Source organism: Calonectris borealis, chromosome 24, assembly GCF_964195595.1.
Source record: "Calonectris borealis chromosome 24, bCalBor7.hap1.2, whole genome shotgun sequence".
NCBI classification, from domain to species: domain Eukaryota; kingdom Metazoa; phylum Chordata; class Aves; order Procellariiformes; family Procellariidae; genus Calonectris; species Calonectris borealis.
The window spans coordinates 8,137,514-8,164,615 of NC_134335.1; the positions used below are offsets into that span (position 1 = coordinate 8,137,514).

The 27,102-nt window shown below is 54.3% G+C and overlaps 2 protein-coding genes across 6 annotated transcripts; one reads left to right on the forward strand and one right to left on the reverse strand.

Moving 5' to 3' along the window:
* Positions 1 to 63: 63 nt before the first annotated feature.
* Positions 64 to 8,730, reverse strand: HEPACAM (hepatic and glial cell adhesion molecule). 4 transcript variants are annotated; one of them, XR_012677120.1, is made up of 8 exons: positions 8,176 to 8,730; positions 5,417 to 5,758; positions 4,909 to 5,190; positions 4,704 to 4,797; positions 3,402 to 3,475; positions 3,246 to 3,316; positions 1,984 to 3,158; positions 64 to 1,939 (listed from the first exon to the last, which is right to left on the reverse strand). XR_012677120.1 is itself a non-coding variant. In XM_075172716.1 (7 exons), the coding sequence occupies exons 1-7, from the start codon at positions 8,258 to 8,260 to the stop codon at positions 2,871 to 2,873; spliced, it is 1,236 nt and encodes a 411-aa protein (XP_075028817.1). In that variant the 5' UTR covers positions 8,261 to 8,730; the 3' UTR covers positions 64 to 2,870. The 4 variants fall into 4 exon arrangements, 2 of the variants coding, with proteins under 2 accessions (XP_075028817.1, XP_075028816.1); XR_012677119.1 differs by having other exon boundaries at positions 4,692 to 4,797; positions 8,176 to 8,514; XM_075172716.1 differs by having other exon boundaries at positions 64 to 3,158.
* Positions 8,731 to 9,583: 853 nt separating this feature from the next.
* CCDC15 (coiled-coil domain containing 15) lies at positions 9,584 to 26,899 on the forward strand. 2 transcript variants are annotated; one of them, XM_075173130.1, is made up of 12 exons: positions 9,584 to 9,655; positions 10,647 to 10,844; positions 12,901 to 13,050; positions 13,915 to 14,097; positions 14,984 to 15,088; positions 18,960 to 19,124; positions 20,314 to 20,433; positions 22,207 to 22,310; positions 24,354 to 24,533; positions 24,606 to 24,754; positions 25,438 to 25,607; positions 26,181 to 26,899. In XM_075173130.1, the coding sequence occupies exons 2-11, from the start codon at positions 10,671 to 10,673 to the stop codon at positions 25,557 to 25,559; spliced, it is 1,452 nt and encodes a 483-aa protein (XP_075029231.1). In that variant the 5' UTR covers positions 9,584 to 9,655; positions 10,647 to 10,670; the 3' UTR covers positions 25,560 to 25,607; positions 26,181 to 26,899. The 2 variants fall into 2 exon arrangements, with proteins under 2 accessions (XP_075029231.1, XP_075029230.1); XM_075173129.1 differs by lacking the exon at positions 26,181 to 26,899 and having other exon boundaries at positions 9,627 to 9,655; positions 25,438 to 25,858.
* The last annotated feature ends 203 nt before the right edge of the window (positions 26,900 to 27,102 follow it).

The following is a 27,102-nucleotide window of genomic DNA, read 5'->3' on the forward strand; positions in this document are numbered from 1 at the left end:
GAGCCACGGCGATAGCAGCACCCCGTCGTGGTGGCACCGGCAGCACCCGGAGGCAGCGGGGTTGGGGACGCCAGCGGTTAACGAATTTAATTAATCGGAAGAAATTCCGCCCCCCCCCCCCCCATGTTCAGAGGAAGACAAATTAAGAAGAAACGAGCTCTCGGCTAGAGACGCCATCAGTAGGGACCAGAGTGAACAGTGCAGGGTCTCCCAGACTCTGCAAGCTTAAATTTGGGTGCCAGCTGGGCGCGTCAAGCTCATCCGTTCTCAGCTGCCACCCGCCGCTCGTGTCGACCCCCACCCTGGGAGGACATCCTGTCCCACAAAGACACCCAAGGGTGCCACCGCCGGCCGGGTAGTACGTTTAGTTTATTGGTTAGTAGCGCACCCCGAGCACCCTGGGGTGCCCCGGCATCCACCCCGGGTGCCCCGGCGCCCGGCTGGCTTGGCCGGCCGCTCTCCAGTTTTCATCCTAAACCTATTTCCCGGGAAGACCTGGGGGAGAGGCGACGGTGCGCGCCCCAAAACCGGGGGATTTTCACAGAAAATCCAGGCGCGGCGGAGGGGCAGCACTCGGGCCTGGGGTTTGAGCCCACGTTTAGGGGACGGTGCAGCTGGGGAGCTGGGGGGGGGAGGAGGGAGTCCCCCGTTTCGGCCTCCTGCGTGCGTGCGCGCTTAGGCGAGCCCTGCGTGCTAGCGCGCCCCGCGCTCCGTGCAGCACCGGGCGCCTGCATGCACGGGTCCGTGCGTTGCGGCGGGCACGGCGCTCTGGCACACACCGGGTGCAGGTGCGCTCGCTCGGCGTGCTGTGCGCGTGCTCCCCGCGCGCTCGTGCACGCTCCATGCGCGGTCTTAGCTGCACGCTTCGTGCATGCTCTTTTCACATGCACCATGCACGCTCCTCCTGCACGCTCCGTGCATGCCCTCTGCAAGCACTGCTCACACGCTCTCGCCTCACGCTCTTTGCACGCTCGCTGCATGCTCTATGCATGCCTTACGCAAATGCTGCACGTATGCTCTCTTCGCACGCTCTGTGCATGCCCTCTTGCAAGCTTCACGTATGCTCATTTCTCACACTCCCTGCACGGTCTCCCTGCATGCTCTGTGCGCGCTCTCTGCAAACGCTGCACGCAGGCTCTCTCCACACGCTCTCTCCGCATGCTCTGTGCACGTGTGCTCTCTGCCCGCTCCGTGCACACTCGGAAAGCACTCCCGATGCTGGCACGCTCTCTCGCAAATGCCATGCACATCCTTGTCTGCACGTTCCATGCACACTCTCTGCACGCTCCATGCACGCCTTCTCCACATTCTCCGTGTGCACGCTTTCCGCGCAATCCGTGCAGTCTTAGCTGCACGCTCTGTGCGTGCTCTCTCTGCACACTGCATGCATGCCCTCTCTGCACACCCTTGCGCATGCCCTCTTGCACCCTTTGTGCACGCTCTCTCTGCATGCTCCAGGCACACTCTGTCCGCATGGCCTCTTGCATGCTCAGTGCATGACCTGTCTGCACATTCTGTGCATGTTCCCTCCACAAATTTCATGCACGCTTTCTCTGCACGCTCTCTGCGTGACATCCCTGCACACGCTGTGTACACCCTCTCTGCACGCTGCGCACATACCCTGTTGCACGCTCTGTGCACAACCTCTGTTCGCTCTGTGCATGCTCTCTGCATGCTCCCTGCATGCTACCTCTGCACCCTCTCTGCACGCTCTCTCTGCATGTTCCATACATGTCCTCTTGCACACTACACGCACGCTCTCCCTGCACACTATGTGCATGCTCTTCTTACATGATCTATGTGCATGCTGCGTGCATGCCCTCTTGCATGCTCTGTGCATGCTTTTTCTGCACGCTCCGTACATGCCCTCTTGCATGCTATGTGCACGCTCTTTCTGCACGCTCTCTCTGCATGCTCCATGCATGCCCTCTTGTATGCTCTGTGCATGCTTTCTCTGCACACTGTGTGCATGCCCTCTTGCACGCTCCATAACTGCTCTCTCCACACACTGTGCACACTCTCTCTGCACGCTCTCTCTGCATTCTCCGTGCATGCCCTCTTGCATGCTCCGTGCATCTTTCTCTGTGCACTATGTTCACGCTTTCTCTGCACGCTTTCTGCATGCTCCGTGCATGCCCTCTTGCATGCTCTGTGCACGCTTTTTCTGCACGCTCCGTACATGCCCTCTTGCACGCTATGTGCATGCTCTTTCTGCACGCTCTCTCTGCATGCTCCATGCATGCCCTCTTGTATGCTCCGTGCATGCTTTCTCTGCACACTGCGTGCATGCCCTCTCGCACGCTCCATAATTGCTCTCTCCACACACTCTCTCTGCACGCTCTCTCTGCATTCTCCGTGCACACCCTCTTGCATGCTCCGTGCATCTTTCTCTGTGCACTATGTTCACGCTTTCTCTGCACGCTTTCTGCATGCTCCGTGAATGTCCTCTTGCATGCTCTGTGCACGCTCTCTGCGCACTGCATGCATGCTCTCCCTGCACGCTCTGTACGTGCCTTCTTGCATGCTCGGTGCACACTCTCTCTGCGCACTGCATGCCTGCTGTCTTTGCACGCTCCGTGCGTGCCCTCTTGCACGCTCCGCGATCGCTCTCTCTGCACACTGCATGCACGCTCTCTCCTGCACGCTCCCGGCAAGCGCGCATGCTTTCTGCACGCTCCCTGCACGCTCGTCCCGGCAAGAAAGCCATTAAAGCGACGCCCCAGGAAGGCGGGGGACGGAAAAGGGGAGCTCCGGGTGGGATCAATAGCAAATTAGTGACTTTACGCCCAGCCGAACGATGCCCGGTGGCGGGGCCGTGACGGTGTCCCCGCTCGCTCGCCGCCGCCGAAGCGCGCACATGTCCCCCCCGCTCAGGCGCTGATCTCCACGGCGTTGGCCTCCTCCTGCTCCCGGATGACGTGGACTCCTGCAGTCCGCAGCAGCCGCGGGGCACCGCGGGAACGCGCCGGCGAACCCGGTGGCGACCTATGCGTCCGCGTCGAGGCGGGCGAGCGAGCCGGCGAACGATGGTACCGACGAGTCGAACGCCCCACCGGTCCCGGCGAGCGACCGGCTGTCGGTACCGGCGAGCTGGTGTAACCCGGTTCAACCGTGCCGCGGGGTTCGGGCGGCGAATCCTCCTCCGCCTCCGGCGAGTCCTGCCAAAAGCCGAGGGTAGACGAGCGTGCGAAGCGTACGGGACCCGGCACCGCGGCGCAAAGCCGGCGGCACTGCCGGTCGCTCACCTTGTCCTTGAGGATGTACAAGGCCACCGGGTTTTTGCGCTCGTGCTCGCCGCTCCGCGGGATGCCCTCGGCTGCGTGGAAGCAAGGCGTTGCTTACCGCGCCGGCGGCGCTGGCGTTCCCCAACCCGCCGCTGCCGCACCGGGGCCGGCACTCACCCTCGTGCTTCAGGCGCTCCTCGTCCTGCTCGGCGTATTCGGAGGCCGGTTGCGTCTCCGCTTGGCGCTTCTCCCTGGGGAAGGGAGAGGGGATGCGGCAGCACCGGCACCGCGGCAGGGGCAGCGGGGGGACTGCCCGCGGCTCAGCTGGGGAAGGGCCCCGTGCTGCGGTGAGGGAGAGTTGGGATGGGGTGGGGTGGGATGGGACAAGGTAGGACAAGATGGGTGGGGATGGGATGGGATGGGATGGGATGGGATGGGATGGGATGGATCAAGACAGGATGGGATGGGATGGAATGGGATGCGATGGGGTGGGGTGGGGTGGGATGGGGTGGGATGAGATGAGATGAGATGGGATGGGATGGGATGGGATGGGATGGGATGGGATGGGATTGAATGGGATGGGATGGGATGGGATGGGATGGGATGGGATGGGATGGGATGGGATGGAATGGGATGGAATGGGATGGGTTGGGTCAAGATGGGACGGGATGAGATGGGATGGGATGGGATGGGACAGGACAGATGTATCAAGGCGGGATGGGATGGGATGGGATGGGATGGGATGAGACTAAACAGGATGAGTCAAGATGGGACAAGATAAGATGTGATGTGATTGCACAGGACAAGACAGGATGGGATGGGATGGGGTGGAATGGGATGGATCAAGACAGGATGGGATGGGATGGGATGGGATGGGATGGGATGGGATGGGATGGGTCAAGATGGGAATGGGATGAGATGAGATGGTGTGGGATGGGATGGAATGGGATGGGATGGGACAGATGGGTCAAGGCAGGATGGGATGGGATGGGATGGGATGGGACGGGATGGGACGGGACGGAACAGATGGGTCAAGGCAGGATGAGATGGGATGGGATGGGATGGGATGGGAGGGGAGGGGAGGGGATGGGAGGGGATGGGATGGGACGGGACAGATGGGTCAAGGCAGGATGAGATGGGATAGGATGGGATGAGATGAGACTAAACAGAATGAGGTAAGATGGGACAAGATAAGATGGGATGTGATGGGACAGGACAAGACAGGATGGGATAGGGTGGGGTGGGATGGAATGGGATGGGATGGGATGGGATGGGATGGGATGGGATGGGATGGGATGGGATGGGATGGGATGGGACGGGACAAGACAGGATGGGATGGGATGGGATAGGATGGGATGGGATGGGATGGGATGGGATGGGATGGGAAGAGATGAGATGGGATGGGACGGGACAGGATGGGACAAGACAGGACAAAATAAGAGGAACCCCCTTTGGCTCCCGCGTTACCCCCAGCCGTACTTCTTGGACGGTTTCCAGCAGGCACAAACAGTCACCAGGGTGACGAGGAGGAAGATGCCGCCCGTGGAGAGGATGATGTAGAGGGAGCTCCGGCCTGGGGGAAAGGAATGAGGGGGATCAACCCCCCCCGAATTTTAGCTGGGACCATCTGCAAAGGATGGCCAGCCCCAGGGGTGTGGGAGGGGGGAACTTATGGGTGGCTTACGGTAGACGGTGAGCTTCACGGGGATGCTGCGGCCGTGGCTGATGGGATTCTCCACCAGGCAGCTGTAGACGTCATCGTCAGCCATCAGAACGCGGGTGATGGTGAGGATCTTCTGGTCAGGGGAGAGGAGCAGGCGGGAGTCGTTGCTCAGCGGCCGCCCGTCCTTCAGCCAGGTGTAGGTGGGCTTGGTGCCATTCTCGTGCGAGCAGTTGAGGGTGAAGAACTCGCTGAGCTCCAGCACCGTCGAGGAGGCCACCAGCACTTGCGGCTTCGAGATGGGGACTGCGGGCGAGCGGGGGAACCATGGTGATGCCGTGTCTCGGGGGATGGATGGGCCCAGGGGACGGGAAGGGGGACATCAAAATCCCATTAGGGATGTAGCTTGGCTGCATGGGGTGGTTGAACCCCAGAAACCACTTCCCAGTTGGAGAAAGCCCTCCCAAAAAGCAGTCGGGGAAGACATCCCATGGAGAACCCAATCTCCACTGGACGTCCTTCTTGCGCTTACTGTCCACGGTGAGGTTGATGGTCTTCTCGCCGGTGAAGGTGTCGTCGGTGATGGACACCTCCACCTCGTAAGCGCCTTCATCGGCCAACTGCAGGGGGCTGATGAGCAACGAGCCGTTCTCCAGCACCCGGATGCGGTCACGGTAATCAGGTCGTAGGTTGCCGATGATCTCGGTGCCAATGGACTGGACGACGGTGACGGGTTTGTCACGCTTCAGCTGCCACTTGACCACTGGCTTGTCGGCGCTGGCGCTGGCATAGCGCACCGACAGCAGCGCCGCTTTGCCCGCCGTGCCGCGGACCAACGGGGTGGGGCTGGTGATGTTCACCCCTGCCAGCAGACCTTGGGGTGGGGAGAGAGACAGCGGGGTGGCAAGTCCAGGCAAGGTGCCTGGTGCTCTCAGCCTGGAGAAAAATGGGGACACCCCCCCCTCCCAGAGCTGTGCTGAGCACCCCCAAAATGCATCACCAGCGCTGGGACGCTCAACCACCGTGCAAGCGGGCTGTTTGCATTAACCCTTTGCAAAGATGCATGCATCACCCCAAAAAGTGCATGGGGGGTGGGAGCCCTCCTGCACCCAGGTCAATGCAATGCTTTGCAAAAATGCATGCATCACCCCCAAAATTGCATTGGGGGTGGGAGTGCTTCTGCACCCAGGTTGATGCAACCCTTTGCAAAATGCATGCCTCACCCCAAAAAGTGCATCGAGCATGGGAGGTGGGTCAATGCAACCCTTTGCAATGATGCATGCATCACCCTCCAAAAGCTGCATGAGGGCTGGGAGCCCTCCTGCAGCTGGGTTGATGCAACCCTTTGCAAAAATGCATGCATCACCCCCCAAAAGTGCATGGGGGGTGGGAGTGCTCCTGCAGCCAGGTTGATGCAACCAATCCTCTGCAAAAATGCATGCATCATCCCCAAAAATGCACGGGGGGTGGGAGACCTCCTGTTACTGGGTTGATGCAATGCTCTGCAAAAGGGCATGCATTGCCCCCCAAAATGTGCATGGGGGGGCGTGAGCTCTCCTGCAGCCGGGTCGATGCAATGCTTTGCAAAAATGCATGCATCACTCCCAGATCCTGCGTGGGAGGGTGGGAGCACTGCTGCAGCCAGGTTGATGCAACTCTCTGCAAAGATGCATGCATCAGCCCCCTCAAAATTGCACGGGGGGGGGAGCCCTCCCGTGCCCAGGTCACTGCAATGCTTTGCAAAGCCGTGTGCATCGCCCCAAAAATTGCAGGGGGGGGGGAGTTTTGCATCCCACCCCCAGCTCCGTTGGATGCTTCGGTCGAGCAAAACCCCCCCTCCACCTGCAGATGCAAAACTGCATCAAGGGGGTCGGTGCACGTGCATTGCTCCTCATCGCTGGTTTTATGCCAAAAAAGGCAGGGAAAAACTGGAAAAAAAAAAGATTTGGGGGGGGGGGGGGGCACTCCCCAAAACAGCCTCTCTCCCTCAAACACTGCATCCTCATCCCCCCCCCGTTGCCAGCCCAGGGGTCCCATCCGCGAACCCCCATCCGGATGCCGTCATCCGAGGGCAAACAAACCCCATATTGAAGAGGAGGGGAGAGTGGGAAAACCAGCTGGGGAGGGCGAAGCGGGAGCAAGAAAGGCTTTAAACAAGCCCGAAAAGTCATGGGACCTATTGGTATGCAGCGTCCGTCCGTCCGTCCTCCCCGGCAGCGCAGAGCTCGGCCCCGAAAACATGCCCCGACCCAAAAAATTTAGGGGACCCCCATAGGGAAAACGCAGGCACGGGATGAGGATGCGGCTTTTAATGCATCTTTGCACCCACTGCACCCCCGAATCGCCGCTCTTTAACCGTTTCTTCCCTTTTTTAACCCGATTGCTCATTTTTTCTCCACTCCGGGTAATAAATTTGGGAGTTAATTCATAAATCAGGGAATAATCCCATCCTCCACAGCATCCCTGGCTTAGGGATGGAGATCTCCCACTTCTCCTCGCTGGCTTTTGCGGAAAAAAACCCACCCAAAAATCCTCGTTTTCCCACTCTTTCATGGAATAAATCCCTATTTCTTTGGAAAAAGCACAGCAGCATTTTTGGGGTGCCCTGGCTGCGGCCCTGGAGCTTTTTTAGGGTGTAAATCAAAGCCGGCGGCGTGCAAAACCAACTGGCTTTGCTTTGCATCCTCGGCTCATCCGGAGCGAAATGGGGCCTCCACGGGGCTGGTTTTGGGTCCAAACTTTGGTAAAATGGTGCAAAATTGTTGCAGGTGATTTTCCGCATCGCCGGATCCAGGATGGGGTGGTTTGGGGCTCGTTGAACCCCCAAATATGGGTATTTAGGGAATAAATGATGGACGCGACCAGGGTTGCAGTGGGATGGGGGAAATGGGAGCGAACGTAGAAACGGGGTGGAAAAAGGGCTTTTTGGGAAAGCTGAAGGATGGGTAAGAGAATAGATTTGGGGATGCTGAAAAATGAGCAAAAAAAGGGGTTTTGGGGAAGCCGAAAAGCTGGGGAGAAGCTTGGGGTTGGCCGGTGCCGGATCCACCCCCCCAGCAGGACCTGCTTGGCTCCGGAAAAGTGTTTTTCCCAGTTTTTATTCCCAATTTTCCCCCCTTTTTTCTTCTCCCAAGCGGAGGGGATGCTCGATGGCTCAACACCCCCCAGACCCCCCCTTCACCAGGTACCACCACCCTTCTCACCCCCTCCCCACCGCATCCTCCATCCGCATACCCCCCAAAACCCATGGAAAAATAGGAAAAACGGTGGAAAAATGGGAAAACCCCCTACCTGTGTGCAGCGCCAGGAGCCAGGTCACCGGCAGCAAGCAGGGGGGAGCGGGGTGACCCCGCGGGGCGGCCGGCGCTCCCCACATTTCGGGTAGGCTCGCCCCCCGAATCGCTCCGTTTCCCCACTCCGGGCACGTCCCTCGACGCTCCCGGCTTGGCGCTTCGCCCGGCTAATTTTTTTTTTTTTTTTTTTTTCTTTCCTTTTTTTTTTGTTTGTTCTTTCCTTTCTCAATAGAGCCCTGTGTCCTGGTGGCTTTCGCCTCCCCGGCGGCCTCGAGCTGACATTTATTTGGGGAAAAAACACTCAGATTTGCAATTTTTCCCCCCGTTACAACCCCCCATTTCCATGTTTTCCCCATCCTGGGGAGATGCTGGAGGTCGGGGGCATCACCCCATCAAGTCTGCCTAAGGTTTGCCGTCCTCTCCACGGATAATCCCATGGGATTTAGGGCTCTGAGCACCCCATTAAGCTGGGTTTTTTTTGGGGGGGGGGGTATTTTGCAAAGCTGGACCCCCCCCGAAATGAAGCTCCCCCCCCCCTTTTTTTTCTCTTCCCAGGCTTTAAAAAGAAGCCGCGGTCACATCCAGGCTTCGTTCCAGCTCCGGTGCCAATTAGCGCCGGTTCCCCGGGCATCGCTGAATAGGGCAGCGGGGATGCGGGGCAGGATGCCCGGAGCCGCTTCCCACCCCCCCTCTGAGACCTGCCAAGCTCATCACCCCAGTGAGCCACCATCCGCCCCCCGAGGAGGCTCCCTGGCCCCGAAAAGGGGTCCAGACCTCCGAGCATCCTGCCCCAGCGGGATGGAGATGCTTTGGGGGAGACTTTTTGGGGGGATGTTGTGGGGGGATGCTACGGGGAGGTGTTTTGGGGGGACTTTTTGGGAGGACGCTCTAGGGAGATGCTATAAGGAGGGATTTGGGGGATGCTATAGGGAGAGGCTTTTAGGGACTTTTGGGGGGGGCATTAAGGGGGGTTACTATGGGGGTGGGGGAGATGCTTTGGGGTGATGCTATAGGGAGATGCTATGGGGGGGCTTTTGGGGAGGACGCTGTGGGGAGACGTTATAAGGAGATACTTTGGGGGGGTTCAGGGATGCTACGGGGGACACTGCAGGGATATTTTAGGGGGGTTTCAGGGGGATGCTCTGGGTGTTTCAGGGATGCTCAAGGCGTTGTTTCGGGGATGCTCTGGTGGGGACACAGAGCAGTCACCGCCCCCCGCGCCCCTGCCCGCCGGCGGCGGGACGCGAACCTGCGGCCCCGGGATCATGTTGGGGGCGGGCGGCTGTGCGGGGGCGGGGCAGGGAGGGGCTGGAGCGAGCCGGAGGCGGGGCCAAGAGGGGGTGGGGCGAGCCGGGGGCGGGGCCGGGGTGTGCCAAAGGGGCTGGAGCAGTGGCGGGCCCGGGGGCGGGGCTGTGGGTGGGGCCGGCCGGGCGGAAGTGGCGCGGGGATTCAAAGCGTCGGTTGCGGCGGAAGTGGCGGTTGGTGGGGCCTGGGGAGGGGCAGGGCGTTTTGGGGGTCAGGGGAGGGGGCGGCGGGGCCCCGGCTGGTGCCCAGGGCGTGTGGGGGTGCCCAGGGGATGAGGGGGGGCCCAGGGCTTGGGGAAGCTCGGGGGGGGAGGGTGCAGGGGTTGGGGGTGCCCAGGGAGTGAGGGGGGGCCCATGGGGTCAGGGGAGGGGGGTTGCAGGGGTTGGGGGGCCCCAGGGAGTGAGGGGGGGTGCAGGGGTTGGGGAGCCCCAGGGGTCGGGGGAGGGGGAATGTAGGGTTTGGGGGTGCCCAGGGAGTGAGGGGCGGGGGGGGGACCCAGGGGTTAGGGGGGCCCATGGAGTCAGGGGAGGAGGGGTGCAGGGTTGGGGGGCCCTAGGGAGTGAGGGGCAGGTGCAGGGTTTGGGAGTGCAGGCGTTGGGGGGACCCAGGGGTTTGGGGTGCCCAGGGGGTGAGGGGAGGGGGTTGCAGGGGTTGGGGGGACCCAGGGGATGAGAGGAGGGTGGCCAGGGTTGGGGGGGGTTATGGGAAGATGAAGATGCAGGGGGTACTATGGGATGCCCAAGGGGTGAGGAGATTGGGGGGGGTTGGGGTAAGGGAGGGGGTGCCTGGGGGCATGGGGGTGCCTGGTAGGTGAGGGGAGTGTAAGGGATGCCCAGGGGGGTACGGAGAGGTGAGGGTGTGGAGGGGGGGGGCTGATAGGGATGGGGTGGAGGGTGCACAGGGGGTATAGGGAGGTATAGGGGTACTCAGCCATGAGGGGTTGGGGTTCCCCCAGTCAGTATGGGGAGGTCGGGGGGCTGCAGGGCTACCGTGGGGTGCTCTGGGGTTGGATAACCGGGGGTACAGCGGGGTGCGGGGAGCAGTGGGGCGCATCGTGGAGGTGGGCACGGGAGGCAGGAGATGGGGCGTGGGGCAGGGTGGGGGGCTGTGGGTGCAGGTTAGGGTGCCTGGGGGGCATGATTACCTCCTCTGCCCCTTCCCCAGGGCCAAACCCACCGTGGTGCCAGGATGCTGCCACCCTCGAAGGAGCGGCCCCGGGGGGCCGGGCAGCACCCAGGGGGGCGTCAGGCGAGACCCTCGCAGCAGAGCTGGCGGGTGCTGGCCGAGAGGAACCAGAGCGTGGCCCCTGTGGGCGTCTGGGTGGAGAGCGCCCCGGGGGAGCCGGAGGAGAGCCTGGCCTTCGTGAGTCCTGCCACGGGGGTCCCGGGCACCATCCGGGCTTACGGGTCTTGCCATGGGTGTCTCCAACCCCCCAGTTGTGCCAGTAAACCCTGCGGGGGCAATCGGAGGTGACAACGAGCTTTATCTCCGTTTGAAGGCAGCCAGGAACACTGCTCCTAAAAAGAATAATTTATTTTAATGATTTTTGGTAGGGTCAAAAGCCACCGTGGTGTCCACGTAGCCTGGCGTCACGTTTACACAAGCCCTGAGTTGATTCCCATCAAATAAGCTGCGTGTTTTAAGGAGAAACGCATCGGTTTTAAAAAAATCAGTCAGGTGGGGAATCCAGCCAATGCGCTAGTCAACTGCAGTTTATTACTTAATTATTCGTCCTGTACGCGCTGCACTTTTAATTTTAGCTGGATCTATAAATTTCCAACGTGTTACTAGAAGCTACCCTCCAGTGTAGGTAGCACAGCTAAAACTTAGCAGGTTTGGGCCCCCCGGATGTGAGTTTTTTCTCGGTATTCCCAGATGTTCCTTGGTTTATCAGTGCCGGATTTTGAACTCCATGCTGTAGCTTTGCATTTTGAGGTTCCTGTGCCGTACCCGGCTGACCGGTCCCCCCCCGTATCGATGCTGGTCTTCGCCTTGCCGTTCATCCATAAAGGATGTCGGCGAGCTTTTATTCCACGTTGCTGATTTTTAAAAAAAAAAATTAAATAAGTTCAATGTTTCAGGGTCTGGAGCCAATCTCCGCTGTACCCCATTAGAAACACTTAAGAAAATCTTTATTGATGCTTATCTCAGGGATTTCTGCTTTGAGGGTTATTATAAGAGGACTGAAAGTGCATTAAATATAGGATGATGAGTTCAGTCCCCTGTAATTAATGTCTAAATGTTACAGAAGCTCCTGCCCTTCTGAGATGATTTATTTCCATATTGTAATTTAAATCCTGAAAGGTTGAGATAATATATGGAAATGAATCATCTCCATATTCCACATAACTTCCACCTCGGCAGCGTCAAACTTCTGGGGGAGCCGAACTCTTCGTGGCTGCTTCGGGGGGCCGGGGTGCTCCCGGTCCTCCCCCGGTGTGGGGGCTTGCAGGTGCCTTCAGGCGTGGATGAAGGTGCACAGGGTTATTGGAGCTTATTTAATACACTTTTATATGCCAGCGGAGCATATTAAAAAATATATATTAATGCCTCCTGCGTCAGAATTGCTAATGAGGTTGCCAAAGGGGAGCGTAGCAAGCTGTCGATGGCGCCGTTTCGTGTAGCTGTGGCTTGGTTTTGTCGTTAATAGTGCAGATTTCTCCCTGTCTTCGTGCTTTGTTTGGTTGTGCTGACCTTGCTTTGCTGCTGGTAACGGTCCTGGCAGTCAGTGGGAGGTAGGGAGCATCCGACTCGGCGTTTACTAAGTTGGTTTTCAGACTTGCCCCTTTCCTCCGTCCATTCACTGATTTTTCTTGCCTTGGGCCGTGCTGCGGTGACAGCCGGGAGAGCGATACCGGTTTTCTTTAAACTGTGGTAGTATCAGCAGAATTGCTTGGCGTGACTTCAAGTGAGAACCTTAAAAAAACCCAAAAAAAACAACTGATTTTTTTTTTTTTTTTTAGGTCATTGCTTTTAATCTTTTCCTTCAGATGGTAAAAACATTCTCGGAGCCGTAGCCTCGCCTGTGCTGTGCTCTGCAAACTGCTTCCCTGATACGCTTGCAGAGCATTAATAGGGATCAGGGATCTGGGCTTTGAATATTTGAGCATCTTTTCATGGGAGCAGGAGCTAGGAGTTGCTGTATGAGGCTGCCTTCTTTTTTCTTTCTGTGTGCGTTGCAGAGAGTTAAAGGAGGAGGTGTGCGCGCTCCTAGATTCAATCCAAGCTCCAAATAATTTAATAGACATTGTCCAAGCTGTTATTGCACGGGTTTTGAAACAAAACATCGTTAACGTTTGCTCTGGGTGCTGCTTGCCTGGCTCGTAGATGCAGGTGTGGGAAGGGAAGATGGAACACAAGCTGCTGTAACGCTGCGATGTAGCAAAACTCACGTAAAATCTGCTTTCGCCTCTCGCAGGCTTCAGCATTTCAGGTGGAGGAGGAGCTAAAGGAGCAGCAACGGGAGAAGGCAGCCAGCCTGAAACGTTTCCAGGGAGAGGTGAAGCAGCGGGTGAACCAGCAGGTCAGGATGCGAAGAAAGCAGCAGCTGCAGAAGTCCTACGAAGCAGTAAGCAGATCTCTGTCCCTGCCTCGCCAAGAGTCTTGCAGGAGAAACTCCTCTGAAACCAGTGTAAATGGGAAAAAAACCCCACTAGACCTCAAGTCGAGGTGTTAATAAGAAAAAAATGAGGAAACTCGTGGTCACGGCAGACCCCGTGGTCGCAAACGGTGTCCCCTCAAGTGAGGTCAGCGTGAAACCTTGGCTCGCTCTGGTGCTGAAGGTGCTTTAAGCCCTTTGCCTCCCCGCGGAAAGGTCGCTGGCTCTCTCGGGCAGCAGAAGAACAGAGTCCCGGTGCCCTGGGCAGAATTGGCTGGAGTTAAAAAATAGCCAGGCCAGTTGTGAATGATGTGGACGTCTCCTGGTCGAGTTTTAAACAGAGCAGCTCATTTCTGCGCTCCCTTTTCCAGGGCAGTCAAATAGTTCGCAAGCAACACTTTCACGCTGTCTCCACACTCCCGTTTCCCCCGTTGGCTTCTTTTAGATTATCCTGTGAATATATTTAATCCTTTCTACTTTTAAACAAACTGCCAGAAAGACTTTCCAGAAACTGACTGTGAAGCGAGAAGGGAACGTGCTGAAATGGCCACGGTTTTGGCCGCCCCTGGGGTGTTTGGGCTGTTTCCAGGGCTCGGGAGGCACGGTTGAGTGGGCACGTCCTCACGTAACTGCTAGCACGTCTCCAAACTGAAAGCCCACGGATGCCTTCAGCCCCTGAGAGCCCGATGGTTCTTTGTGCCCCTCTCAGCACGGAGAGTCCATCCCAAGAAATGCCACCAAATTGAGCCAGCAACTCCCGCGCAGCACGGGAGATGTCCTGCTAGGTGATGGTTAGAGATTTGCTTTTTAACTCGGGGGTCTGTGTCCCGGCAGGCAGAGAGGGAGAGCTGCGTGGCCGTGCAGTACTCGAACTCCGCGCTGCGTTTGACCCCCAGGAAGAACACGTGCCTGTTTCGGAGCCACCCCGCGCCCGCCATCTGTGGTGCCGGTGCTCGCGCCGTCCCGGCACAGCGGCAAGGGATGCAAAGCGAGCCGTTCCAGCAGCAAGCCGCCAAGGTGAGCGGTTCCCCTCCTGCGTTTTTCATCTCTGCTTCGTCATGCTGGGTGCTCCTGGTTTGAAACGGAGGACGGGCAATCTTTATCTTTCTACCCTCTTTTACAACGCATCCCTAATTTTTTTGTTATACTGAACGAAACATTGGCTTACGTTTTCCCTCTGGTTTACTGCATGTCGTTATAGTCCTCCATAGCTCTTATCAGAGCCTCGAAACTGATGGTAGATGTCGTCTTGGAGGGTGCTGCGGTTGTACTTGCCCCACCGCTTGTAGATACAGGGAATTTTCCCTCCGCATGCAGGGACTTGTTGCTGTGCAGACGTGTCGTGTCAGAGAGGTGGCACTAGGTGGTGCCACCTCATTGCAGCTTGTCTCCTGCAGACCAGCAGTATGGGATCGCGAAATCTTCGAAAACCTGCCTTAGGGACTGTTTTAAGGTTTTTTTTTTTGATAGTGATGCTTATGCTGCATTTGGCATTTTAGAAAGCATGTGCTGGAATTATGCCGGTTGAAGTACCGCTTCCCTTGGGGTGGGGAATCCCTTCTGGCTGGACACCGGGCAAGACAATCGGGGATCTGGGACTTCTGGCATCTCAGCAGAGTGATTTGGGAACGGATGAGCTGTAACCAAGTCCTTTACCTTGCCTAGATCGGAATTTCAGTGCATTGGGGCAGCTCTGCAAGACACCTTGGGTTGCAGGTTACCTCATACCTATTTGTGAAGCCAATTGTGTGTTTTGTTGCGCTCCCTTGATAAAGCACCTTGGTTGGAGCAGGGTACATCAGGAGGTCTCTTTTGCACAGCTAAACTTCTTGGCGTAGCCCTCACAGAAAGCAGCTGGCGACCTCTTGTTTTGTCTTGTCTTTACTTTGCCTCTTAACGGCAGCTTAGCAAAACCGTGAAGCAAGTTCGGCGCAGGCTGGCATCCTGCAAAACCGTGCCCCAAGGAGCGGGTCCCCCCGAACTCCCCGGAGGTGTCTGGAGGCAAGAGGTGAGTGAGGGGTGCCTGGGGTAGGGTAAGAGGAGTTACCTTGCAAACTGTTGAAGGTCTGGCTCTAATTAGCAAATCCACAGCATAGTTCAGTGAGTTTCTCCAGCACAAGTGAAACAAACTGGTCTTTCGTACCCACCTGATGATTAGCTCATGGATTTCGGCGGCCTGAGGGCTCTGTCCCTCTGTTCTTGCTGCCTTTCAGAGAAGGCAGCAGGATAAAGTGGGTGAAAACGTCTCTGTTTGCAGAGACTAACAAGAGATAAACTAGGAAACAAGAATTCAAAAAAGATTTTTTAAAGGCTGAGATTGTGATCTGGGTATCTGGGAGGAATGTGATGATCAACCCTCCCCTTAGGTGCCTTTATTTCTTCATCAAACTTCAACAACTCTTTCCCTTGCATCGATCCCTTGTGTCCTGTGGGTGGCAAAGATCTGGAGGCTTTTCCTCACCCAGGGCTGGCTTCTGGTAGAGAATTGTTGGCATGCATCTGCTTTCCTCGAAGCAGTGCGTAGGAGCCACGTAAGGAGGTCAGTCCCAAGTGCCTCACCTTTTGTTCTATTGAATTGCGTCCTGCTTTTGTCACTCCAGTTCTCAAGAGCAGCTTTGTGTCACAGCTATTATCCTGCTTTCTATGCCAAGACCTTTCCTAAACTGACATACTTTATCCGTCCCGGAGAACACCAGCAGCAACCCAACCTGGTATTTTGTCTTATTGGCTCCTCCGGAGCCAGTTTCCTGCCCATCTTGCAATTCTTCATTCCCATCTCTTTCTCGGGTTCATCAAAGGTGAGGTAGATCTTGGCTGGCTGTTATCTAGAAAATACCTTTTATAGAAGGGCTGGTCCGGCTCTTCCTCCTCGGTGTGCTGTTGGATTTGTGTTCAAGGAAGTCAGCTTTGTGAACGAGAGTTACAGAAACAGTATAATTACGGGCTCGAAAACCTCGTATCTGTTTCGGACACTAAACGTACCTTGTGTTTAAGTCCTCGGTGCATTCAGACTGCTCAGCAAGATGGAGTGATTCATTACTTGGCTATTAGCAGCACTAAAGCCTCGCATGAATAATACAGTCGCTGCTCCTGCAAGCCAGAGGGTTACAGAAGAGTGGGGGTGTGTGGGAGTCCCGTGGCGAGTCATCCACGGCAGTGAGAAACAAGGCTGGCAGGGATCCTGGGCCATCCTCCCACCTGAACCTTACTGCAGCTACAGTTAATCTACGCTCTCTTCAAACCTCTGGCAAGGAGGATTTAACAGCTTCCTCAGGCAGGAATTCTGGGAGGAATTTATTGATTTATTGCATTACTCTGTTTTATTACTCCAAGATAGTAGAGGAAAAAAAAGCCCTAATGTTAATTGGACTCTTTCTCCCCGTGTAAAGGTTTGCCATGTTCACAGCTAGGCAGGACAGTGGCTTATTCTCTTCTCTTCACGTGCAAAAGGCTGCTGTGGACTTAACCACCTGTGCCCTTAACGACCCCTGGTAATTGCTGCCCTAGCGCACTGCCTTGCCCTTTGCTTTTGTCCGCGTTGAATTTCCTTGTGCTGTCTGTTGCAGCCGATTCCTTTGGTTTGAACCCAAGCATTTTTAGCCTGTTCTCAAATACTGCTGCAACTTCAAGTGGCTTGGTGGGGTCGGTAAATGTAATCAGGGTGCTTCTTTCTTCCATCATCCAGGCTGATAATGAAATTATCAAGCAGAGCCCACCTAGTTCTTACCCTGTTTTTGTGCAGTGAACTCCTGAGACTGAATCTGGGTAGCGTTTTTAATCAGTGTTGCACCTCCCGTGTAATAGTTTCATCTAACAGGTATTTCTTTACACAAGTGTTGAATTAGGCCATGTCAAAAGCTAAGCTAAAATCGAGATGTCTTCCCCTGCGCTTTGCCTGAGGCCTCTTTCTCTATTGTAGAAGAAATTCAAACCAGCTAGACATGACTTGCTCTTGACAAATTTATGCTGGTTGCTGCTTATCTTGTTTTCTAGCAGCTTACAGGCAGTTTGCAAGGTGATTTCCTCTCGTTTTTTCCAAAAGTCAGGCAGTTAAACTCTTGAGGCTAACATCTTCTCTTTAGTATTTCCTTTTCCCCTCCTTTATTTAAAGATAGAAACTCCTTGTGCCCTTTTCTGATCATCTGGACCTCCACAGATTTCTGGGGGGAGGCTGTTAGCAGCCTGTCTGCCACTCCTGGCAGTAACCCAGGGCAGATCCTGCCTGCTTAAAAACTTCAGCGAATAATCTGACTTTTTCTTCCCAATAATAATCCAAGATTTTTCTTGCTGCTGCTGTTAGCTCAGAGCAAGCCTTTGGCTGAACGCCAATGCCCAGAAGCATAAACCACTGTTGTTCCTGGTGCCCTCTGATAGCTGTGCTTCTTGAGTAGCGAGTCCTTTAGTCTCTCTTCCTAAAGCTTGACTTGTTACCTTGATCTGTCATGTTTTACTTAGAGCTTTGGCCTTTCTGGCACTTGTTTTTTTTTTGTCCCCACGTGCCTGTGTTGTCTCCTGCGTGACTCCTTCAGTAATCTGACCCGTGCTCTACTTCCTCCATGCTCGCGTGGATCGTGGGCGCAAGAAGAGCTCGGGGCTTAGCCAGGGTTGTCTCGCACTGCGCTGCTTGTCTTTCCACTCTGCTGGGTAGTTTGCGTTTGCTCAGTGTAAAGGAGCTGTTGCTTCTCCTTCAGTCCTGTTCTCTGCATTTTTCTTTTTTTTTTTTTTTCCCTCTAAAGCGTTGCATTCCCTGCGGTCCATGTTCCCAAAATCGTTGCTCTTCCTCTCGCCCGGAGATTTCTTTTCAGGTCAAAAACATTCAAAGAGCTTTTTCCCTGCTTTCCCAAGCAGATACCTAGATGGTGATTGCGTGGAAATGACCTGTCCTGGGTTTCACATGATCCTGTTCACCGAGTCTTCAGCCACTTCGCCTTTAGGGTTTGGTAGACTGCTGTAGGTCCGCAGCATGACAGCACCCAAATTCTTTTCCCCAACTGATCATTCCTCAAAGTTGTTTTTTGTTTTGGTTTGTGGTTTTTTTTTCCCCACGGTTTCATTTCCTACCACCTTCAGGGCCTCAGAGCATCCTTACAAAGCAATAACCGTTCCTCTCTCTTCCCTTGTCCTCACCAAAGCAGCTCTTCTGTGTTGTGTTTCTGTCATAACAGGGTTGATAGAGTAATTCCTATGCCTATCAAATAATTTCATGTTCAGACTAACTCCAGGCTATCCTCCGTCCTTCCTGTATTGCAACAGAGCCATCTCAAGGGATCCCTGGCGTGACCTGCTCTCCTGCTGTTGATCCATCCTCTTCCTCTGTCAGCAGTCCTACTCTTCCCTTCCTAGCATGCTGGAAGGACAGCAAGGCAGGGAAGAAAAAAAAAAAACCATCCTGGCTCCGAGCTTGCTTCTGGCATTTTGATTTGTTAGTTTGTAGGAAACAATCTGCTGCCTCTCAAAATATTGTTAATTGCCACTGGGGAGCCTGCCCACTTACCATCTGAAGGAGTACGCTACGTACTCGAGTGTCACTCCAGAGATCCCACCGCCCCCTAACTCCTTGCGGTTGCGAAACGGCGCCTGGAGAGGTCTTTTCCTCGTCTTTCCTTCGCCCCGCACGCGTCTGTCCCTCTGTTTCTGCAGTTGGTGAGAACGTAGTCACGAGTTACCCTGCTAAATTCAGATTTTCTGGCTCTTGTGCCCTGTGGTGATGCTTGAACACATTGCGTTGCCGCTTGCCAGATCTCAACTGACTACGGAACAAGTGCCCTCAGGTTAAAGCTACTTGTAACCCGTGCACGAGGCTGTTGAATTTGCCCTCAGCACCAAAGCAGCTACATTTGAATTCCGTATTTACACCCGCCTCCTCCCTTCTCCTCCAGAAACCAGAGTCTTACAAGGCAGCCGCAGTGCCTGCAGAAGATGAGAGTGAGGAACTGCTTCTAGCAGGACATCATGATCTTCCAGCTGAACTGCAAGACCAGGGGACAGCCCCGCATCAAGCTGAGCAAGACGATGACTTCTACATCAAAATTGAATTTGCAAAAGTAAGACTCGTACGGGGCTGGCCCAGTTGGTCTTACGAGATTCGAATCGTTGGGATTTGGGTTTGTTTTGGCAGAGTCGGTGAGGCTGCTGTTGTAGTAGAGCAGGTGCTCCCTCAGGCTTGGTTAACTCTTAAGCCTACTGTTGTCAAAACAAGCTGAAGAGCAGTGTCAAAGCTAAGTCAAACTGGCGGCTTCTGTTTCACTGCTTTCATCTTACAGCTGTGGCTTCAAAAGGGGTTTTATTTGTGCCTGCCTCGTGATGCCAGTTGGCTGGCGCTCAGCAGAAATCTGAAACTGAGTGTGCAATTGCATCGTACGCTTAACCGAACTCCAAACTGTGGCCGGCAGGACCTGCAGCTGCCTGGGGTCCGGCTGCCCTGCTTGGAGGCAGCAGCGGGGTGGAGGAGCTGCGGGTGGTGCATCAAATCAGCCGGAAACCTCCTAGAAAAGAAAAGAAAAGAAAAAAAACCAACAAAACAAAACGCTTTGCATCAGAGGAAGGATTCCTGTGCCTTGGGGCTGGCGAAACCCCTGCCTTAGAGGCAGCGTGAATGTGTCTGCCTGTGAGGACTGAGCTAATGTAGTTATCGACTCCTCTTTTGTCTTCAGGCTTTTCATTAAGCATCTGAGATGTGGAAATGTTTCGCCCTGATTTCCTGGAGTAGTTAGCAAATACTTTATGGCTGTAACATTGTGTGCCCAAGCTCAGCTGGTGATTAGTCCAGCTGAGAGCAGAAATACTGGCTTGACAAATATTGAGCGGAGGGAAGAAGGCAGAGGTTTACGCTGAGGTTTTGGGAGATGTTGGCCGTTGAATTGCCCTGACGCTTTTGTTGGTTTTATTATGGTGGTTTGTATTATTGTTATTTTTCTTGCACTTCACAAAGGTCAGAATGAAAATTTGGTGAGGCGAAGTGTGAACCCATATTTAAACTAAACCAGAAACCTCCTCCAAGGATATCTTTAGAATTGTTTTGACAAAGCTTTGGTGCTCAGGCTGCTGCATGGAGATGTCACACGTCTCTCTCCTGTCTATAGCCAACCTACACCCTGAAAAAAAAGCACACCTCATAGGTGGGTTGCCCCGTTGAGGACTGTAGGGATCATGCGCAGAGGAGTATTTTGCTGCGGGAAGATGAGAAACTTGACCCTGAAGATGCTGATGCTGCTCTCTTATGTTACCTTCCAGTTCTGTGATGGATCGGTGAAGGACTCGAGCTTGCCTGAGTCTCCCCAGAGGCTGCACGCCGATTACCAAGCTCCCCTCGTACTCTGGGCTGGTGTAGACCAAGAGGAAACCAGGAAGCAGGTTTGTCCGCTGGAGCCAAGTCCTCATTGTTTCGTCTCCGTTTCAGGACTGAACGGTATTGAGCTGCTTAGCTCAGATAAGAAGCCTCGAGAGCAGCCTAGGTTTATAAGTTTCTCAGTGTTGATGGCGTCTCAAGCCTTGGGCCTGAACCTCTACCGGGTTCTTTTTTTTAAGGGCCGTCGTGACCGTAAGTGCAACCGTTACGTGCTCCTCCCGCAAAATCTGGGATCTGAATAACGCTGAAGGGTCGGAGGAGAAACGGGCTTCCTTCGTTTTGCCTGGCAAAACAAAGGTGTCGCTTTCTGTAGTTGCGTGGAGAGAGAGAGGAGCTGCCAAAAATGCTTAAAAAAAAAAAAAAAAAAAAAGGAACAAAACCCACTTTGTCTTGTTTGGGTAGAAGGCTGGAAGTATAAAGGTTTCTACCATATCAGCACCTGACAGGCATCGGGATGGTGGCTTTCAAGCACGGACTGCGGGCCTGATGCTGAGCGTCTGATTTAATGACGAGGGCTTACCAGCCTGCGTCCAGGACAGTTTGGCTCATGCTAATCTAGGCGATGCAAAGAGATGATGTTTCTCTTGGATGCCTAAAGGAAGTGACTTTTTTTTTCCTGCTTCCTCCTGACATGAAAGAGGAACACTTCGCTCTTCTTTTGTCGGCTTTCTTGCTGCTTACAGCGTAAAACTCGAAAAGACTTTGAACAAATTGCCTTTTTTTTTTTTTTTTTTTTTTGTTCCTTACGTGCATTTTTCCAACAAGCTGATCCAAAATCCAATTGTGGTTTCTAGACAGCGTGACAGCAGCTGGGGCCTGTCAGGCTGTTCCTTCCCCCAGCGGTTCCCTCTGCCCCCTGCTTTTTATCTCCTTGGCTCTGATCCACCCTGAGATAACTGGTTTTGCAGCCCTCTCTTCTGCATGGGGTTTTTCCATCCAGCTTTCTCCTCTTTCAGCCTGGCGATTTCTCCTGCTCCTTTATGTCCAGCTGCGCGGGGCTCGCTCAGCTGGGCGAGATGGACAAACTCAGCCCAAAACTCTTGGCGTTGATGAGGAAAAATCCACGCCTTAAACTTTCTGGCATCGTGGAGCTCAAACTAAGCTGTGTATCCACTGATTCCCATGCGGGTGGGAGGACTTTTGGTGTGAGCTTTAGCCGGGAGGTTTCCCCACCCTTGCTGCATCCGTGGGGTTAAGCTGAAGGCCAGACATTAAACCTCTTTGTACGCTCAGTGCCCGTACGGGAGCTGGGAACAACTTGAATTTGTCTCAGCGATGATTTTGCCACGTCTGTGGTTCTCCTGCATGTAGGGGTCCAGCTCAGTGTTGTACATTCACGCTTTTTGGAGATACAGGCTTCCAGTGAACCGCAGAGGACCACCAATCCCCAGGTGTATTGAAATTCTCAGGCTGTAGCTTGTAGCGCTCTGGTGAAGTGGGTTGAAGTGGGAATCAGCTCTTTTACGCCCAGGAAAGTTGAGAGTTTAGGAATTTGTCAGGTGGCAGAGCTCCCATCCATAGGAAGGTTCAGTCGAGGGATGCTGGTACAAAGCTCTCTGATGCTCTGAGATGTCTTGGTCCTCCTCTCCTAGCTAACCACCGTCTCTCCAGCTTCTTAGTCCTGGGCCGTGTGCACTAGGAGACGTTTGGGGATCTCTTGAGGAAGGAGCGAGGTTTCTATCCTGATAGACGTGTGCTCCAGAAGTCAAGCTGAGCGCTGATACCACTTGATATCGATCCCAGACGGCCTTCTCAAAGGCGCCTCTTCTTTCCCGCAGCGTCAGAACGAGTTCCTGAGATACAGGCGCCTCTTCATGAATATCGAGCGAGAGCGAGTGAAGGAACAGCAGAGGCAGAAAGAGAGGCAGAAGAGAATCGCCGAGTGAGTACGCGCGGATGAGCGCCGGCCTCTCGGCGTCACCTCCTTCGTCACAGGCAGAGCCCTTCTTAAGGCTGGAAGGGTCTTGCGTGCTTGTCTGGCGTGAACCAGGCAGCAGTGTTTTGGAAAGCACTGCTGCAGCCCAAATGCAGAGGCTTTGAGAAGACCGTCCAGCTCGATATGGGGAAAAAAAACCCCCACGTGATGGGTAGCATTCTGCCTCCTTGGCTGCAAGCTGCCCCTGATGGATTAAAAAGGCCACGTTATCAACTTTTTAAAAATCAGGGAGTGTGTTGAAAGAAGCTCCACAATACGAATGCCGGTTGTAAAGCCTGACTTACCTCCTGGGTTTATTTTAGTGCCCGATCTGTTAACCCTGGGGTGGGATTCATTCAACCCAAGAGAGACCTTTGGGCCATGTCAGGTCCTTCAGAGGTGCTCAGCCCGTCCCTATCGACCTTCTGAGTCCCCGTGCAGCTTGAGTAGGAGTTGGGAACTGAAACATCAGGCTGGGAGAGTTGCAGCTCACCAAACCCTGACTCTTGGGAACTGATCCCAAGACCCTGTGCTACAGTCCGTGTTTAGAAACTTTGGGCTGAGGTCATGTTGTTGTTAAACTGATCTTATCTCTGGGCTTTTTAATGTCAGACCCTTCACCTTCACAGCTATAAAATATATAGTGTAATAAAAAGATTTCTCAGCATTTGTTCCGGAGTTGAAAACTCAGTATCTGTGTAAAAGTATCAGTACTTGTTTTGGTGGTTTAGTCATCTTCTCCCTTTTAAGGCGTGTGTTAAGGAGGAGCTCTGTAAATTCACACCAAAATAGGAAAGAGACTCTAGATATTTTTTTTTTTTCCCCCTCTGCCTTGCTCTAAAGTAAAACGATGTAGCCCTGACCGTCTCGGTCTCTAACGCCGGCTCAGCAGTGGGCAGGCTTTGTGGCAGCAGCACAGGCACCCGCGGGGCAGGATTTTCATGGTCACTTTTTGCAGAGGAATTGTCAGTCTAAAGAAACGCTCTTCCAGCCACGTTCCTGGCTTTTAAGTTGGCACTTGGGAGCTTCGGAGACCTTTTCTTGCCCTGCAAGTGCTGGGGAGGCACCGGGGACTTCCCAGTTAGTGTGATACCTTTTTATTGTATTTTTTTTTTTTTTTCCCAGTTGCAGGGGCACTGCTGGAGCTGCAAGCTGCTCAGAACGTATGCGGAAAAGAGCTGGTTTTGTAATTACTTAGTGTAAAGCCTTAAGTTGGCCTTGGCCTTAGTTTCTATAGCAGAAGATTTATGGTGGGTAGTTAAGGTTCTATTACCACTTCATTTAAAAAACATTTTGGAGTTTATAACTTGACTAGAGAAGTTTGGCTTCAGCACTTTTCCTTCTTGATGTAAAGATTTGACCCCCCAAATGGAGGAACATCTGAAAAGTCTCATTCGATTACGCTTTCTCCTCCTGGCTTCTACCCAGCCTTGATTTTTTGGGTTTTTTTTGAATGCCTTTTGGCAGCGATCAGCCTGTAACATGTTATTGCATTTGGTACTCATCAGCGGGAAGAAAATGGCAGATGCTTCAGTTTAAAGTCTTTGTGCTTCGTAATTGCCGCTTGTCAAGGGAACGTGCTTTGCGTTTGGTGTGACTTATAGAACCCAGATTCCACTGAAAGGGCTGGAGGGCCGTGTAGGTGCAAGGGAGGTTGAGGAAATAGAGGAAGATTTGGTTAAAAACGCTGCTTAAAGCCTATTTTGGAGGCCACGATGGTGAGAAAACTAGCAGGCAGGAGGAGGTCAAGGGCAGGAGAGCATTCATAGGCTGGTATTTCCATATGGGGGAAAGAAAGAAGGCTCGGAAAGCGTTTTTGACCATTTTATATTTAAAGCCGTTAGAAAGTCAGTGCTGCAATTACTGCAGAGCTACTTTCACCTGCTGTGGGTAGTTTGGGCGAAAGCAGCAGCCTCTAGATCCCCTTGCCCTGATCTTACAACCGGAGGCCGGCAGGGAATGGAGGTTGGGATGGGGAAGCTCCTTCTCTAAGCATGTGCGTGCCTGCAGGATTAAGAGCAAGAAGGAGAACCAGCGCCGGGCGGAAGAGCAGAGGATGCAAGAGATGGCTGAGCAGCAGGAACCCTCCCCGGGAGAGGGAGCCTGTGAAACCCTGGCCCAGCTTAAACTGGAGGAGAGGAGAGTGAAGAAGGTTAAGGAAAAACAGCAGCGAAATAAGGAGTACGTGAGGTACGGCCGGATCTCCTCTCCTTGCGCAGAGCCGTCTGTTCCTGCCGAAGGTGAATATTTTATCCCTTGCAGGTACATCGAAGCTCTGAGAGCCCAGATGAGGGAGAAGATACAACTATATAACATTGACTTGCCCCCGCTGTGCTCCTGCGGGTCCGATTTCTGGGATTCCCACCCGGATACCTGCGCCAACAACTGCGTCTTCTACAAAAACCACAAAGGTAGGAGCTCCCGCTTCTGGAGCGGAGGCGCCTAGACCTGGAGCCCTGATTATACAGGGAGAAATCAAACCTGGCTAGACGTTTCCCTAGGCTGCTGTGTAGAGCTGCTCCTACAAAGGTACTCCAGAGAGGGCAAGTGGGGTGCTCTGCCGCTTGTTTCTAACCCAACCTCTTCCTCTGTCCCTTCAGGGAGCTTAGCGGCATCCTCAGCAAAGCACCGGCCTCTATGTAATACATACTTGTGTTGGTAGGGGGAGAACCGTAAGGAAAACGCTGCAAAAACAGGCTCGATTCGGGCACAGAAAACCTCTTGGCCTTTAACGCTGAGTCTTCTGTTGGGAGGATGCAAGAAGGCAGCGGGAATTGTCTTTGTTAGGTGACAGAGGATCTTGAGGACAGCTTGGAAAACTGGCTGAGCAACTGGGAGTCATCTTCAAGGGGGAAAAAAAATAGAGAAATCGGGGCTTTATAAAATATCTTTGGCTTTCTTGCTTTGGCTCGCATACCGCTTTGTACACAGGAGCGTGCAAATAAGCATGTGGAAAAGTACAGGCATGTCGATTTATCTTAAAAACCAGTTTTTCTCTCTCTGCTTTAGTTAAAGGCTGAAGCCGAGCCCAGTTTCGGGCCGTAAGTGAAACTCTCATCTCTTAACGCTACTTCTGTGTCCCCTTCCCGCTCAGCCTACAGCCACGCTCTGCAGTCCGTCGTCTCGTCCTGCGACCCCGCGGACAGGAGCCCCTCGGCGAGGCTGCCGCTCCGAGACCTGGCCGCTCTCTGCGCTCGTTCGGGGAAGCATCTGTGACGAGGGCAGCCGCGTGTTCCCTCCCGTCCCCCTATTTCGGCGACTGTTGTAAGTAGAGAGCAGGGCTGTGCCCTGTCCTGCCTGCTCCTGCCTGTCCCTCCACTCCATCCAGGACAGCACCTTTGCTCTCCTGCTCCTTGTGCTCAGGTTTAGGCTGCACCTCTCCCGTTTTGCTCCGGCCGGCCCAGGAGTGCGGGGCGATGGTAGGTGCGAAGGAGCCGATTGCTCTGCGGGGCTGGTTTATAGGCAGGCGCTTGAATTTTGGCGTTCAGCTGTGGAATAAACTGTTTTCAAGGGTTTGTTTGTCTCCTTGGGAGTGTGAGGTGAGGAGAAACAAGGTAGACGTGGGGTCAATATCTCTTGACGTTATAGAGACCCTCACAGTTTCTACCCTGTTCCTTCCCACTCCCTTCTCTCCATTTCCCTTTGGCTCCTGCCAGCCCCTGCCTCTCGGGACACGGTCCAGAGCCAGGTATTTATTGCTCCTTCGTGTTCTTCCGGGTGAGGACCTCTCCTCCAGTAACATCCACCCAGCTTGGTACCTGACCCATGCTCCCACAGCCTCTATTTTGCTCCGGAAAGGAATTTTTTCCTAGGAAAAAATCCGTATTTAATCGCCAGGTGAGTGTGACGCTTTGCTGTGCTGCTGCAGCCCCTCGCCAGGGCGTGCTGGAGGAAGATGGTTTTTACCAAAAATGACACCGGTGGACGGAGGTTGTACCATAACCCGTCATTAATATTTACTGCTTGCTGGCTGCTCTCCCGCCACCTCTCCAATATTAACCACGGCCGGAAGGATGGGCGCCCGAGTGTGCCGAGCCCTGCTTCTCCGCTCCCCACCGCATAATTTCTTTTTCCCCCCTTCCCGGCACGCTCCGTTACCATCCCACGACCCCGGTCCAGAGGTAGCACGGAGGCGCAGAGCCGGGGCCAGGGATGCTCCTCCGCTCCTGCTGGAGAATCATTCACCGACTTATTCGTGGCGGCCGGTGCTATTTATTAACCACCGTTTGCGTCAGGGGAAGACACCGCGCATCTAATAAGGGGTGTTGAGGTGGATTTGTAAAGGGCAGCGTCCGCCCTGGGAGGTTTTTGCATGCGCCGGGGCCAGGGAAGCAAAGGGCTAAAGCTGCACGTGTGTTTTTTAACTGATTTCGGGGCAGGGCTTTGTGCCGGGGCGGCTGAGGACAAGCGTTTCCTTGGCAGGTCCCCAAGCCCTTGCTTAGACCTTGGGGACCCCCATTTCCACCTCTCCGAAGGGGCTGGAGCGGCCCCCCAAGGACCGGGAGCTGGTTGGGGGCTTTGTTCAAAGGAATGGTGGTTAAATAAAGCCAGTGCTGGCTCTATCCCGCTGGTGTAAATGGGATCCTTTGGTTGCCGGCGGGGGGGGATTTCTCCTGGTGTGAAACCTGTGGGAGAGTAGGGCGGGGTTTCTAAAATCCATGCAAATAAACCCAAAAGCAGGGCTGGGGTGGCTTAGCTGAAATCAGGGCACCAAAGCCCTTTTGGGGAGTGATGGAAAAGTGAGCGGGGAAAAATTAAA